This window comes from Schistocerca piceifrons, chromosome 2 (genome assembly GCF_021461385.2).
Source record: "Schistocerca piceifrons isolate TAMUIC-IGC-003096 chromosome 2, iqSchPice1.1, whole genome shotgun sequence".
Taxonomy (NCBI): domain Eukaryota; kingdom Metazoa; phylum Arthropoda; class Insecta; order Orthoptera; family Acrididae; genus Schistocerca; species Schistocerca piceifrons.
In genome coordinates this window covers 969,781,780-969,797,742 of record NC_060139.1, presented here as the reverse complement: position 1 = coordinate 969,797,742, position 15,963 = coordinate 969,781,780, and the positions used below count along the sequence as shown (strand labels likewise).

The 15,963-nt window shown below is 42.0% G+C and overlaps 1 protein-coding gene across 2 annotated transcripts in view; it reads right to left on the bottom strand.

The window, feature by feature from the left end:
- The window catches only part of LOC124777048 (AN1-type zinc finger protein 4-like), a 75,671-nt gene that overhangs the window by 18,905 nt on the left and 40,803 nt on the right, over positions 1 to 15,963 (bottom strand). For both annotated transcript variants that reach the window (XM_047252315.1, XM_047252316.1), the window contains exons 2-3: positions 7,244 to 7,445; positions 293 to 442 (exon numbers count right to left, since the gene is read on the bottom strand). In XM_047252315.1, coding sequence (XP_047108271.1) covers positions 293 to 442; positions 7,244 to 7,445 — 352 coding nt within the window. The remainder of the gene's footprint in view (positions 1 to 292; positions 443 to 7,243; positions 7,446 to 15,963) is intronic.

Sequence of the window (15,963 nt, the reverse complement as noted above, 5' to 3'; positions counted from 1 at the left end):
AGGCACACAAATATTCCAGATGTGTCTCATACCTACTGTCCATAAGCTTTATAGCATAATAGAGATGTCATCACCCTCCCTACACCGATGTTCCTTCTGGTATGTGGTAAGAAGTAGTAAAAGAATTCGTTCCCTTTCAAGTTCTATCCGTAGCAGTAATACAGTAATTTTCAACGATTTTATTGTCTCTCAAAAAATATATTTTTATGAACAATTTCCAAAGAATTGTTAATTGAATTTGGAAACAAAACTTTAATAAAAGCATTTCTTTACAAAGTAACAGAAGTCATACCGAATGGATGAGCCGCTCCAAGATTCAGAAAGCGGAGAATAAGTTCCATCGCCATTTTCAATCACCCTAAACAAATTAACATGATCTCCATCCTTAAATACAAGAACTGTAACACGACATCCTGGTGGTAAATGTTCAAAAACATCCTCCCTGAAACAAAGATGCCAAATTTATAAACAGAGTATTACCTCATTTCTGAGATTCATCGATGACCTGCATATAACACACAATACCAACAGAAATGTGGGTTTTTCTCAAGCATAGAATAATAAAGTTATTATGCAGTTTGCATTTAGTTACAGTAAATTTATAACAACAAATATTAAAAATATGCCAAAAAATTAAAATGATTTTCAACTGCTTTGCATTACTATTTTTGTAATTACAGCAAAGATTGGTCAAAATAATGTAAGTACTTGATAAACACTAATTTCTCTGCCACCAGATATTTTACTAGCTAGAATGCTGTCCTAATGATCAGCAGCAGTTTGTTCTTAATTGTTAATGACAGGGCTCACAAAATACTACATAGTGCTACACATTCATCTAAATTCATTACTATGTTCCAATGCTTGAATGTGCATTCCCAAGAAGCACACAGAGTAGTAAGAATGTATTGGCTTTTCAATCAATATTTTATTTTTAAATGCAGGTTAGGCTTTACCGTGATTGTTATTGATTTCAAATGAAACAACAAGTTCACTGTTACCAATCACTGTTTCTTTATCTCCACTATGCATTACAAAGGTTTAAACCTCCATCATCAGGTCGGTATGAGATACACGTGTGTTGTATTAAGATTTTTGGAGGAACTTGTGCGACTGTCTCCAGTGGTCACAGGTTCCTTTCACTGTCTTAACACGTCACTTGTACACTGTCATACTTTATAAACAAACTGCTGGAGACATTGCCACAGGTTGCTCCAAAAACTGTAACACAACACATGTCATACTAACAAATGTATATACACCTGATGGAGATTCAAAGCTTTGAAATGCATTGTGGAGATAAATAAACAGTGACTGGTAACAGTAAACTTGTTGTTTCATTCGATGTTATCATTTTATATTTTATGGCAACTTCATTTATCTGTCTCCTCAGTACACTGAACAAGGTGGCGCAATGTAAACACTCTGGAATTCTATTTGGGATGACACTGATTCAAATGCTTGTCAGATTTAGGTTTCCACGATTTACCTAAATCGCTCAAGGTGAATGCCAAGATGGTTCCTTTGAGAGGTGGCAGTTGATTTTCCTCCTCATCCTATGTCAAACAGAGCTTTTGCTCTGTCTTTAAAGATCTCATTGTTGAATGAACGTTAAACCCCAATTTTTTCCTCCTCTTTCTTCTTTTCATCTCCTTTTCATTTCCTCCCCTTGTATATTCAGCCATTAGATGTTAAAAAAGAGCAATAATAACACAGATGTTGCACTGTACTGTCAAATTAATGTTTTCAGAAATTTATTTTAAATGTTCCATCCAAACAATTGTCAGTATTATTAATTCTGTCTAGGTTTGACAGTGATCACAGCTGCGTTGAGAGATAATTGTGATAATGAAATATAGCACACATGTTCATTTCTTATTTTATTCAGTTACTAGCTGTTACCCATGGCTGTGCTCACTTATCAATAGTTTTGTAAAGATCATGGATCGTCGGTAAGTAAGCTGTTGTAGAGGCAATAAAGTCAGCTATGTTAACATATCTGCTTGTCTGGGTAAGCATAGCACATCCACGCAGTTCGTGCAGTGGGACATGGGCATATTCACTTTACTACAACACATACAATATGCAGCAAATTTATTTGATGTAACTTTGGTGACTCAGCACATTGACTAGTGATGTGTTTATTTTCCTCTCCTCTTTTTAGTTAGTTAATATTGGAAATTAAATCTCTTCATGTTTAAAATGGAAAAAATAAAAAAAGTCCTTTCTTTGAGTTTCTGATATTCATTCTGGTTCATTAAAGACCACTACCATTCCAAAAGTGTTGTCAGTCCTCACTGAATTCCAAGTTGTATAATTTGTGAGTGGAAACCACAAAGATGATTAAAAACTTTTGGAATGGTTAAACTTATTTTCTGCTGCACCTTTCTCTAATGATCCAATGTCGCTGTTGAACGTAAGACTGGTAGTCCAGTAGGTCCGGAGTAACTGCGGGAATTTAGTAGTGAGTGAAATGAATCACATACCAAGCCTGTGAGTGGTGTTTTGTCCCAAGAAACATGCACCAGTCCGGTTCGAAAACCACATTCAAACTGATGGTGGTAGAGGCTCATTCTGGTAATTAATGCCCGTTTCTTTCTTGTCCATGACCAAATTGCATTTTGATCTGAACAAATGAATCTACATTTTCTGTACATGATCTGATGTTAGACTGATGATGTTCGCTTCACTACAGTAGGAAACTTCACACAGATTACTGTAAACCAAGTGGAACTAACATCTGACAGTAGAGTTTTTGATGAACATTTTGCCAAGCTCTGCTCCAGTCTGTCGATGCGTAACTCGTGTCAAGTTGGTGTACTGGTGGATGTGTAAATACTTGTTAGTGTAAAAGAACTGTGGCATTATGGAGAGATTCCTCCCCCTTGTAAACTGCCATTATGAAATACAACTGCACATAATGCAGTGGGGACTCTGTGTCAAGCATGAATATTAGCAGTGACTTGTTGGCTGGAACACAAGACCACAAGCAGTTGATACATGTCAGTAGTTTTGTTATGACGAGTGATGGCACTAAACTAAAATGTGGAGTTTCTAAAATTATTAAATAGTGGTAAACTGACAAAAGAAGAAAATAAATAATTTGTAGTTCGGTGCACTGCAAATTTGATGTTACTTGTATGTGCAATAAGTCAGCTGCTCTCATGTGTGTGCGCCTGTTACTTGCTGCTGCACTTGCCCATCATAATCAAATGCTGTCTCACTCTCAGCCTTCCACATTCTACACATAAAGACATGACCTCTCTCTGCTTGTCGCACAGCCTTTAAACGACACTATTGTCACAAAATAAATCTCGGGTGAACAGCCTGGTATGAGTGTACATAGGACACAATAGTTCGGAAATCGACCACGTTGCCATCATCAGGTGCGCTGATGTACTGACCGGCAGTGGGCCGGCGCTAATCCCCCTCCCACTCCTCCCTCAGGCGCTTCCTATGAGTCGGTGCGGTCCGTGCCCTGCGCGCGGTCCAGGTACAACGTCCGTTCTCCTGTACCTGGACCGCGCGCAGGGCGCGGACTGCACCGACTCATAGGAAGCGCCTGAGGGAGGAGCGGGAGGGGGATTGTCCTATATATACATGGCACCGGCCCACCACCGGTTAGTACATCAGTGCACCTGATGATGGCAACGTGGTCGATTGCCGAAACACTGTGGATGCGTGAGGGCAGTGACTAACGAAGGTTGAGGCCAGGAGGGTTACAGGAACATAGGATGTATTGCAGAGAAAGTTCCCACCTGCGCAATTCAGAAAAGCTGGTGTTGGTGGGAAGGATCCATATGGCACAGGTTGTGAAGCAGTCATTAAGATGAGGGATATCATGTTTGGCAGTGTGTTCAGCTACAAGGTGGTCCACTTGTTTTTTGGCCACAGTCTGTCGGTGGCCGTTCATGCGGACAAACAGCTTGTTGGTTGTCATGCCTACATAGAATGCAGCACAGTGGTTGCAGCTTAGCTTGTAAATCACATGACTGGTTTCACAGGTAGCCCTGCCCTTGATGGGATAGGTGATGTTAGTGGCCGGACTGGAGTGGGTGGTGGTAGGAGGATGTATGGGACAAGTCTTGCATCTAGGTCTATTGCAGGGGTATGAGCCATGAGGTAAGGGATTGGGAACAGATGTTGTGTAAGGATGGATGAGTGTAGTGTGTAGGTTCGGTGGATGGCAGAACACCACAGTAGGAGGGATGGAAAGGATAGCGGGTAGGACATTTCTCATTTCAGGGCACGACGAGAGGTAATCGAAACCCTGGCCGAGAATGTAATTCAGTTGCTCCATTCCCGGATGGTACTGAATTACGAGGGGAATGCTCCTCTGTGGCTGGACTGTGGGACTTTGGAAGGTGGTGGGAGACTGGAAAGATAAGGCATGGGAGATTTGTTTTTGTACAAGGGTGGGAGGATAATTACGGTCAGTGAAGGCTTCATTCAGACCCTCGGTATATTTAGAGAGGGACTGCTTGTCACTGCAGATGCGACGACCATGGGTGGCTAGGCTGTACGGAAGGGACTTCTTGGTATGAAATGGATGGCTGCTGTTGAAGTGGAGGTACTGCTGGTGGTTAGTAGGTTTGATATGGAAGGAGGTACTGATGTAGCCATCTCTGAGGTGGCAGTCAACATCTAGGAAGGTGGCTTGTTGGGAATCCTAAACCTGGTTCAGATTCATAGATGACATCTCTGCTATCTGGACTGAAGGTGAGGACACCTTATTCACATTCCTCCAGAACCTCAACAACTTCTCCCCCATTTGCTTCACCTGGTCCTACTCAACCCAAAAAGCCACCTTCCTAGATGTTGACCTCCACCTCAGAAATGGCTATATCAGTACCTCCGTCCATACCCAACCTACTAACCACCAGCAATACCTCCACTTCAACAGTTGCCACCCGTTTCATACCAAGAAGTCACTTCCATACAGCCTAGCCACCCGTGGTCGTCGCATCTGCAGTGACGAGCAGTCCCTCTCTAAATATACCAAACAATTTACAAAGGCATTATCATACCTTCCACACACAAGATTAAGGACACTTGGAAGGCGAGGAGAAAGAAGCAGAAGTGCAAGCTCTGTTAAGTGATATGTCTGAATAATCTTCTCCAAAATTTTCACTGTGAAAATATATTTTTGTCTTCAGGAGGAACATTCAACAAATGCATCTGCATTTTGAGCATGTTACCATACTGCTTTTCAGATCACCAAAGAACTGTGTAGTTTCACTGAAGGAGAGTTTATAAAGGCATGTTGGTGTCTGCAGCTCGTGAGAGACTTCAAGAGTTCTAAGTGGTTACTCTCTCTGTCAACCATTCAATGCAGAATTCAAGAAATTGCAAACAACATTTCAGATAAGGTAGTTGTTCTTGCAAAAAATTTTATTGCCTTTACTTTGGCACTGGATGAGTGCACGACATTTCTGACAGCTCAGTTGCTTAGTTGATAGTAGTCTCATCACCATAGAAGATTTACTCTGCAACTTGACATGTCTTCTTTACAGTAAGTATCAATGAAAAACAGTTCAAATGGGGCAGATATTCTCACTTGTATGCAAGAGTTCTGAAAATATGGGTCTGCAATGGAAGAATCTCACCTCTGTGCAGTGGCTACACATGGCCGAAATATTGGTTTTGAGGCTCTTTATGAGGGGTACTAAAATTGTTGTACATTCCACATGAGATTTTTGCAACACATTGCATTCTCCATCAAGAGAATTTATGTGCTATAAGTGTGAACATGAGGGAAGTGATAAATGTTGTCAGTATGCAACAAATTTTATCCACCAACATGCTCTCAAATATCACTAGTTCAAAACCTTTCTGAAAGACTTGGAAAGCACACTGGTGATGTAACATATCATAGTGAAATATGCTGGCTGAGTCACGGTAAAGAGTCAGAGATTTTCTTTTAAATTCAGAGTAGATAGGTACATTTACGGAAATGAGTAGTAACGCTGTTGCTGAATTGAAAAACGAATGGTGGATAGCAGATTTGGCCTTCCTGTGTGATATTACGCATCATATGAATGTTTTGAATTTGGCATTGCAAGATAAAAACAAGTTAATAACTGAGATGTACGACCACATTCAGAGCTTTAAGATGAAACCCTCTCTGTGGAATAGACAGCTAGGAAGTGGGAACACAGTTCATTTTTCCACGTTGTCATCTTCAGCGATGGGAACACAGCAGTATTTTGAACAGTATCAAAATATACTCAGTGATCTTCTCCATGACTTTTATATGACTTATCCTCAAGAGAAATTTCCATGACCTTATAAGGCTGTAGCTTGATTATGTCGATGTTCAGATCAATAAAATTACATCAACAACTTTTTTCTGCTATGAAGGGAATGAAATCTACACACAGAAGCTCACTGACAGACTTCTGTTTAAAAGCTTTTCTTTGAATTAGCACTGTTCAGAAACTGGCACCAGATATTGATGCTTTAGTGAAAAGCAAAATACCTAATATTCATTGACATCCTACATTTTTATTTTTAATGTTTAAATAAAATGGTTTCAAAATACAAATTTCTTTAAATTCAAATTTCATTCTAAAACATCATTCATCATAGAGCTGTATTAATCCTAAGAAATATCACATTTCATAATTAGCTGCCCCATGTTATTCGCTTCATTAAAATATTAAAGTAGCTGTACATTTCAGTTCATTGTCACTTCTCATTAATACAACTGTCTTAGTAAATAAATTTTCCATGACACACGTTAATAAGTGACTGAAGTGATACATCTCCATGTAACATTACAATCAGCCATAGAGTTTTGTGAAGCTGTCTTGTTCCAATGCCACTCCCCTCTCTTACCCTCACTACTACTCCTCCCATCATACCAGTAGATCAATAAACAGGCCTGCTCTAGGCTGTGGCTAATCCATTTCTCCATAATGGCCTTTTCCAGAAGTGTTCATCGCACAGATCATGCAAAAGAGCTATTGTATTGTTTGGAAAGTATGGACAATTACTGGCAGAATTCAAGGTGTGAAGACAAGTCATGAATTGTGTCCGATAACTCAGTCAGTCAGTCAAAGTACTTCCCATGGAAAGCAAAGTTATAGGTTCCAGTTTCAGGCCACACACAGAGAGAGAGAGTGTTGTGAAAAATTCAGTACAGATGCAAGAAATAAATTACAGAACAATGTTCACAAAGCTATGTCAAGATACAAAAAACTGTATAAAATCTAGTAACTTCCAATATACGTGTATACTTTACCTGTTACTTTCAACAAAATCTCTTAATTCTTTCCAGGTGGTATCATCAGTCGGTGGAAGCCGTCTTGTGCTGATTGGTCCTCCACGCATTGAGAGCACAAGCTTAAGTGTTGCTCCATCTTTGATTGAATAATCTATCAAGCATGAAGAGTCATCAAGTTCCTGTAGGTTGTACAGAAGATGTTGCTGAGAAACAGGGATTCCTGAAAGAAATATGAAACTCAGTTAATGAAGAATCTAAGATTAAAAGCTCTGAGTAAGAAATCTTTCTATTACATTAAACAATGTATAATACTAAAAAATCTATGAGGATGTGCTGAAAAGTAATGCCCATGAATTTTTTATGTGAACACTCAAAGATTTTTAAACAAAACTAACTTTATCAACATTCCGCATCTTCATTCTTCATGGCTACACATTTATCTTTAAACATAATCACGCCGATGATGAAAATGTTTCTCCCAACGAGAGATCAGTTTGTTGATACCATCACTGCAGAATGTTTGACTTTGTTGACAGAGCCACAGCTCACCTCTGCTTGTACTGTTTCGTCACTACAAACGTGAATTCCTCCAATGTGTTCTTTAACTTTTGGATAAAAATCAGATGGGGCCAAGTCGAGTTGGCATGGAGGATGAACAATGAACCCAAGGGGTATGAATGTTACAGACATCACAGAGCTCTTGTGTAGTCTGGCACTGTCATGCTGAAGGAGAGGGTTCTCCAGGCGTGGACGAACTCTTTGAATTCGTGCTTTCAGTTTTCTGAGGTTTTCACAGTACCTCACAGAGTTTATGGTTGTATCCTTAGGTATGAATTCCAAATGGACCACACCCTGAATATCTCAGAACACTGTGAGCATGATGTTGCCTGTTGGTGGCATGGTCTTTAACTTTTTGGTGTTGGTGATCCTTTATGGCAGAACTCCATTGGTGCTCCCTCCTTTTGAAGTTAAAAAAATACATCAGATGGATGTGTCTGGCTGACCGCAAGAATAAAAAAGGAGAGGCCAGCCACTCCGCAACACACTAAAACCTCCAGCCTAAAAGCTTAGGCAACGGTCCAGACACATCACAAAACTTTGCGTCACATACATCTCATCATCAGGTACAATAAAGGGCAGACACCAACGATATTTGCCCATCCCCTTGCATCACAGTATAAAATGCAAATCTGTTAAAATATGGTATATGGTGATTTGCACACCACAAGCATCACAAAACAGGGGATCCTCTCACCATAGTAAGAAGCCACATGTAAGAGGGCAGTGCCCGATGCGAAGATGTGTACAGGTCACTTCATCCCGCCTGAGTAACTGGCAGGAGGAACGCCATAGCCAGATAGTTAACTTCACCAACCGCAGCTTATTGTCCATCACTGCCAGCCATGCATCACCCCCACACCTGCATGAACTTCCTATATAATGCAGAAACGACAATCTACAAGGAAACAGGACAATTTGCCACATCTTGTCCTCTGCAGGCCTCCTTGGCAGCCCATTCAGCCTGTTCATTTTCCTGTATCCCTACATGACCTGGCACCCAGCAGAATGACACCTGCTTTATCTGCCGCTGGAGAATGTATAGTTGGTCATACATCAGCTGGGCTAATTTTTCAGCTGGGCACAGATTCTGTAACAACTGTAAGGTTCTGGGGGAATCGGAGGAGATGAGAAACTGTCTGCCCTGAATATGACACACCTGATCCAGTGCTTTCTGGATCTTGTGGAGCTCCGCTGAGAAAACTGTATTCCCATTACAAAGGCGAATCCCAGCGACATGGTCAGGAACATGACAGAGCAGCCAAGGGAATTGCCTTGTTTGCAGCCATCAGTGTACATTACTGTGAAACTGTGCTGTATATCTAAAATGTTAAAAAACAGATCGAAAAGTAAAATCTGACATATGATATTTCTTAAAATTGGTCAAGTCTATAATAACTCTGGGCCTCCGGAGGAGCCAAGGTGGAAAACTGCTCCAACTGCAATGTAAAACATGAAGACTGGCCACATCCATATCAAAAGGTACTCCTGTGCATGAATCCCTTAGGGCCTTGTTGCCCATTTCCGGTTACGAGAAAGCCTTTCCATTGGATGCCAAGCAATGGTATGGTACGTGGGTGTGTATGGTGTGGACAATGTTTTATATGCCTGGCGAATCGTAAGCAGTTGTCGTCTGATGTGAAATAGTGATTCACCAGCCTCTGCACAGAGGCTTGGTATGGGGCTTGTTCTGAATTCACCAGGGGCCAACCGAATCCCTTCATGGTGCACCATGTCTAACATCTTTAAATAAAAAGGTCTCGCAGACCCACACACCAAGTACCCATAATCAAGCCGAGATCGCACAACTGTCCTGTAAAACTGCAGCAGACAAGTCCTGTCTGCTCCCCATGTACTGTGCCCAAGAAATTTTAAAATACTTAGAGCCTTAAGGCACCATTTTTCCAGGTTCATAAGATGTGGCAATTGTGTAAGTTTACAGTCAAATATGAGGCCTATAAACCTCACTGCATCTTTAGAAGTAAGAACAATGTCCCTCATCCCCAACTCAGGAAAGTTTAAAATGGAACAACAATGGTTAAAAAAAACACAACCACAGATTTCTCGGTTGAGAACTTAAAACCACTCTTCTGCGCTCATTCATCTGAACGTCGAAGAGTTAGTTGCAACTGACGTTTTGTCATAGCATGGCTTGAAGAAGAGCCAAACACAGAGAAGTCATCCACAAACAAAGAACACTTGACAGGACTTTTCACTACTGACGTAATACTATTAATAACTATGGCAAAGACAGTTACAGGTAAAAACATTACCTTTAGGGACACCGTTTTCTTCTTCGACACAATAAGAAAGGATGTTACCGACTCGATATCAAAAATACCATGGCAAGAGAAAGGACCAGATAAAAATGGGAAGACTTCCATGAAAGCCTCATTCGCGAAGCTGCTCGAGGATAAGATGCCTCTATGTAGTACCGTAGGCCTCCTCGATGTCAAAATATATATCCAGAAGGTGATGCCTGCATAGGGCAGCCTGTTGTATAGCTGCCTACAGGAGGGCCACATTATCAAAGGTAGAGCGATACCTCCTGAATCCGTACTAAAAGCAACTAAGGAGTTACCTGGATTCTAAGATCTGGACGAGGTGACAGTTAACCATCTACTCCAAGGCCTTTCCCATGCAGCTAGTGAGGAAAACACTACAATAAGTACTTGAGCATGTACGGTCTTTTCCACAATTTAAAAGAGGAATTAAAACTGCCTCACACCATGAGTCGGGAAAGTGACACAATGCCCAAATGACATTAAAAAGTGCCAGGAGGATGTCTGTTTCACCTTGTGAGGCATACTGTAATAGATTCTATCATGACCAGTGGATGTGTCACGAGCAGCAGACAATACAGAATCCAGTTCCCACAGGGAAAATGGGCAGTTGTAATCTTCATCAGAGGGGGACTGTTAAGTCCAAACAACTACTCTCAGCAACCACTCTGGCACTGGAAACCTGGATCCTGTCTAGTGGTTGCAGTACTTGTGGCAAAATAGGCCATCATAGTCTGGGCAATGTCTCGCGAATTGGTTTGGAGAGTGCTGTTCCCCATTACAGCAGCCATAGAACACTCCCTCCTCTCCCAGAAATTTTCCTGATGGTCTCCTATATAACAGAACTCTTCGTGGAACGATCAATGGTGTTCAGGAACTGTTGCCACAACTTCTTCTCGCTCTCTTGAATAATCAGGCAACACTTTGCCTTCGCCACCAGAAAGGCTGCAAGATTCTCTACAGTTGGCCGACAACTGAATCTATGTAGAGCCACACACCTGGACCTTATTGCAGGGTGGCATTCGTCACTCCACAAAGGGACAGGTTGCCTCTTAAATTATCCCATGGACTGTGAAATGGATGCTGCAGTGGCACGGAGGATCATTTTGGTAATATGATCCAACCATGCCTCAACATTGCCACAATGTTCAAACTGGGCCAACTGGTTATAAAGTGTCCAGTCTGTTCTACTGAGCACCCATTACGGCAGCTTCCTTTTGGGTTCCTCTCCATCTGGCAGGTGAATCCAGATTGGGAAGTGATCACTTCTGTGCAAGTCATCAACCACTTCCACTTGAGCAGTGTGAGTACAAGCTGTAGAGCAAAGTGAGAGATCAATGGCAGAGAACGACCCAGTTGCTGTGCAGAAATGTGTGCTCTGTCCCGTATTTAGCAAGTATGTGAATGATGACATGAGAAGCCTCTCAACTGCTCTTCCCCTGGGGCAGGCAGCTGCAGAGCCCCAAAACACAGTGTGTGCATTAAAATCACCACAGAGGATGAGGTGGGCACGGGAGCTGGATAATAAGGTTGGTTAGGGCCTCTTCATCGAGTACATGATGTGGGGGCAGGTAAAGGCAACATGCACTGTCAAAGCAACTGCTTGTAAATTCATTGTAAGGGGGAGAGGCGAGGAGTGGTAGTCGGTACTGACAAATATGCCTACACCTCCTCCAGCTCTCTCTCCACTCAGGTCATCCATTTTGTGGAGTACATAGCCTTGTAGCTCAGGAGTGTACAACTGATGGAAATTAGTCACCTGGAGATGCAGACACAGTGGTCGACCCTAAGAAAAGAGACTGAGTACCTCCACATGCGTCCTGAAGCCCTGCAAGTTTCACTGTAGTATGGCAGCCATTTCATCAATGTGGGTTTTAATTTACCCTATCTTTGCACTGCAGAGATGAAGCACTTATAGAGCAATAGGGAGGGGCTGCTTGGATCTGAGACATCTAGCTCCACGGTGTCCTTCTCATCAGCCAGACATGAATGAATGATGTCTGATGGACCTCAGGACAGCTTTTGACCAAATGTCATGAACCTTTGCCAGCACCCTGTCCCTTCGAGGATGAGGGGTAAAGGGGGCTTGAGAGGCACTCTGCTTGTCGTGCGTCTTTTTTGACACTCAGTGCAGAATTGTTGCTGGTCTTTTATGTGGCAGCTTCTTGGATTGCTTTACCCTTACTCATTTTTCCTTGGCATGTACGCATGCAAGTAACAGGTTTTAAGCCATTGAAGCATAAGAAGTGGTAAAGATGGGAGGTGTCATCACCTTATTTGCCTTTTTGGCTTCTGCATAGGGGATCCACCTGATAACTTTTAGTTCCTGTATTTTTTGTTCCTCTGCAAAAATAAGGCAGTCTTGGCCCCAGAATGGATGGCTCCCAGGGCAGTTAATGCAGACTGCTGTAGGTGGACAGTCAATCCCAGTTTCATGGGTTGCCTTTCCACATTTCTTACAGATTGCTTCACACCTGCAACCTGCAAGAGTTGTGTGACAAAAATGCTGGCATTTGTAGCAGCACATGGGGTTAGGTACATAAAGCCTAGCTCTAAGTCAGAGGAACCCTGTTATGATGTGGTCAGGCAGCATTGGAGAACTGAACGTAGCAATCTTCTCAATTTCTTCATTATTCCTACACATCCTTTGCTCTACATCCACTATTCCCTGTAACGCCTGTTCCCATTTAAGTTCGGCTATGTCGATGTCGTTATGTCACAGCATGTGACCACACCCTTGCTGGAGTTAAGAGAGTTATGCAATTCAACAATTATGTCATATTCACTCAATTTTTCAGACTTCCTAAGTAGTTCCACATGCTTTGCCCCCTTAGTCTCTACCAGTAGGGTACCATACCTCAGCTGCTTTATAGACTTCAGGCTTCCAGCAAGTCCTTTCACGCCTTTATGGATATAGAAGGGGGAAACTTTTTCAAACATCACTTCCTTCCTCTTCATCGCCAAAATTATATTCTGATTTATGACTCCTTGAGCCCTTTTGATTCCAATTATCAGCAGGGCTAGCCTCCCTCATTCTTATGGAGGATTGGGTGTGGCTACCCTATATGGTATACCCTTTCCACTGGGAGGAGGAGGAGGAGGAGATGATGATTTCAAGGGTTCCACCTTGGTCCCACGAGCAGCTAGGAAAATAAGGGTCCACTCAGACAGAGTTCGATGTGCTTGAGTAAGCCTTATACAACTAAGGGGCAGCAGGTTCCCCAGAGGTTGCCTGCTAATGACTGTTCCATCTCAACAGCCACGTATCTCAACAGCTGGCAACACACCTTGAGATGAGGTTTTTTAATACAGGTTTATTCCAACCTTGGGATCTGGGTGGTCAAGCCAAGATCCCTGTTCCCTGAGACACACAATGTTCCACCGCCGCACTGCTCAGTGGTTGCTGAAGCATGCCCAGAGCTTACAATGACAGATGACTGACAGTGCTTACCAGTCCCCAACTCACGAACCCCACAGTCGGAAAGCACATATTCGGCAAATGTACGCTGAGCCCCTGAGGGCAGCAAATGTGGTAAAGTCAACCGAATAATATGCATGATGTGTAACGCTTCAACTGACATTGAGAACAGAATAAAGAATTCAGAGGCATTACTTTCAAGCACAACCCTCTACAAGAATAACACAGTGTGTGGCCACAATTATCCAACAAAAATTCATTTGCAAATTTACAGCCGAAGTGTTTTAATACCATCTCTGTGTCTAGCTGAAAACTGAAATGTTAACAGCGGAGAAGTATCAAGGGCTCCTATTGTCCAGTTTCATCCAGTAGATATGAACACAAATTTTGCAAAAAAGAAGAAGAGGAAGAAGAAGAGGAAGAGGAAGAAGAAGAAGAAGAAGAAGAAGAAGAAGGAAAAAAAAAAAAACTACAGCTCATACCATCTCTCTTCAAAGTGTTCCAACCAGACACCAGACACACCATAACCAATAAATTCTGTGGATGCCAATGGTTCCTGCTCCTTTTATTAGATACATGGTGATCACACTCATGTCAATTAGGCATAATAGGGCAAATGGTAAACTCAACTGTTTGAGAAGATCTACAATAAGTATTTTCCAATATAACTTCTGATCAATGCCCCCTGAAGCACTAATATAACTTTATCTGCCCATAAGAAAGTGATGGTTTTTGATAGTAGGCAGGTTGCAAGCTCTGTACTAGTAAACATTTAATTCAGAGGGTTGAAAGTGAGATAAAACCTAGACAGCTTAAACCTGTAACCAGTTACAGGTAATGGTTGCTGCTGTGGAAGTGACCATAGCTGGTGGCTACCTATGACAGCTATCTGTGGCACGAAGCACACACTCCATGCACGTTCCACACCAATGTAACTGAAGGGTACACCAGGAAGAGTCATCAGATTCAGTATGACGAAAATAGGGTGAGAAAATGAAGACTTGATTAGAGTGTTTAGTAGCTTAAACACTTAGATAAATAAATAGCTACACAGAAATTTAAAAATGCGTGACAGTGTTGGGGGAGGACACAGCTGGAAACCATTCTGGGCCTATCAGGGTGAGAGGTGCTCCCTCCACATCCATCTCTGACACCTAACATTGAGGTGCATTAAATTTTGTTGTTAATACCCAGGAAAGTATGACTTTTTTAACAGCTATGCCATTGTCTGCCAACTATCATGGTCAGGGAGGTAAGACTGATTCATGGCTTGTCTCAGATTAGTCAGTAGGGTACACACTGTGAGAATATTGACTACCATGAGAGGTCAACCCCAAGTGCAATGAGGTGAATCATCTTGATGCAAAAGGAACTTGTGGGTAAATCTGTTACAGCCGACACACAGTCAGCACAGAATAATTGTATCTTTCCAAGAGGCTTGGAGAGAAGTATGTCATGCCTTGATGGTCCCACTGATTGCCTTCGGCTTGTCGAGGCTTGCGGTAGCTTATCATTTCATATCCAATGTTTTCAAAATTTGATGTCTCAGTTGCAAACATATTTCAGTATCTGTACTCTTGAGTACAAGTTTGTGTCTTGTGATTGCTTCCTGAGCTAATTTTTCAGTGAGTTCATTTCCCAGTATGCCCATGTGGCTCTGTGTCCAAATGAATTTTATAATGGTTCTGAAGATGGAGGTCAACTAGCAAATCTTGGGTGTTAGTGAAAAAAATGTTTCTGGGGAAGCACTGATATATTCCTTGCAAGCAGTTAATGGAGCTCCTACAAACCAGGAAGCTCTTTCCTGCAAGAGTTTTGATGTGTTCCTAAGTGTGAGATATGTCAACCAACTCTACAGTGTACACACTGCATGCACTCGGCACAGAATGTTTTTTTGTGCTCCCTTGCATAGGCAAAAGCATAGCCACCTTTATAACCGACTTTCAGATTGTGGCAGTCATGAAGAATCAAATGAAATAAGTGTCAGAGATTGGTGGAGTCTGTATTTTCATTTGAGCAACAGACGAAATCCATCCAAACCACAGAATTGGGTACACGTCATTGGGTGGGGGGATGCTGAAGGGGAACTCTGTATATAGAGATAAAAAGAGGGAAGTTGGAGGTCCAACACAAACCCTCCAATGTAGCCCAAACTGGTTTACGTATTTTTGGGCAACTCATAAACAGTCTGATCTGTTTGTCGTTAAAGAGAATCAAGTAACACGATGAAGTTGACAGACTGTGACCAAATAGCTTCCCGAGAGTTGTTGGCAACTTACCCTCTTGAAACAGGAGGCTGTCCATGAGATTTGAATAGAAGAACACTACAGTTGCCAATCGCACGCCACTGTACTGTACAGGATATTTCAAGCCCAGTGCTTATGGCATGGTCAATCCGTAAACAACACATCCATAGTGGCCTAAGATAAAAGCTTTGTACACTTGGAGAAGAACTGAGTGGTCAGCTCCCCAGGAACGGT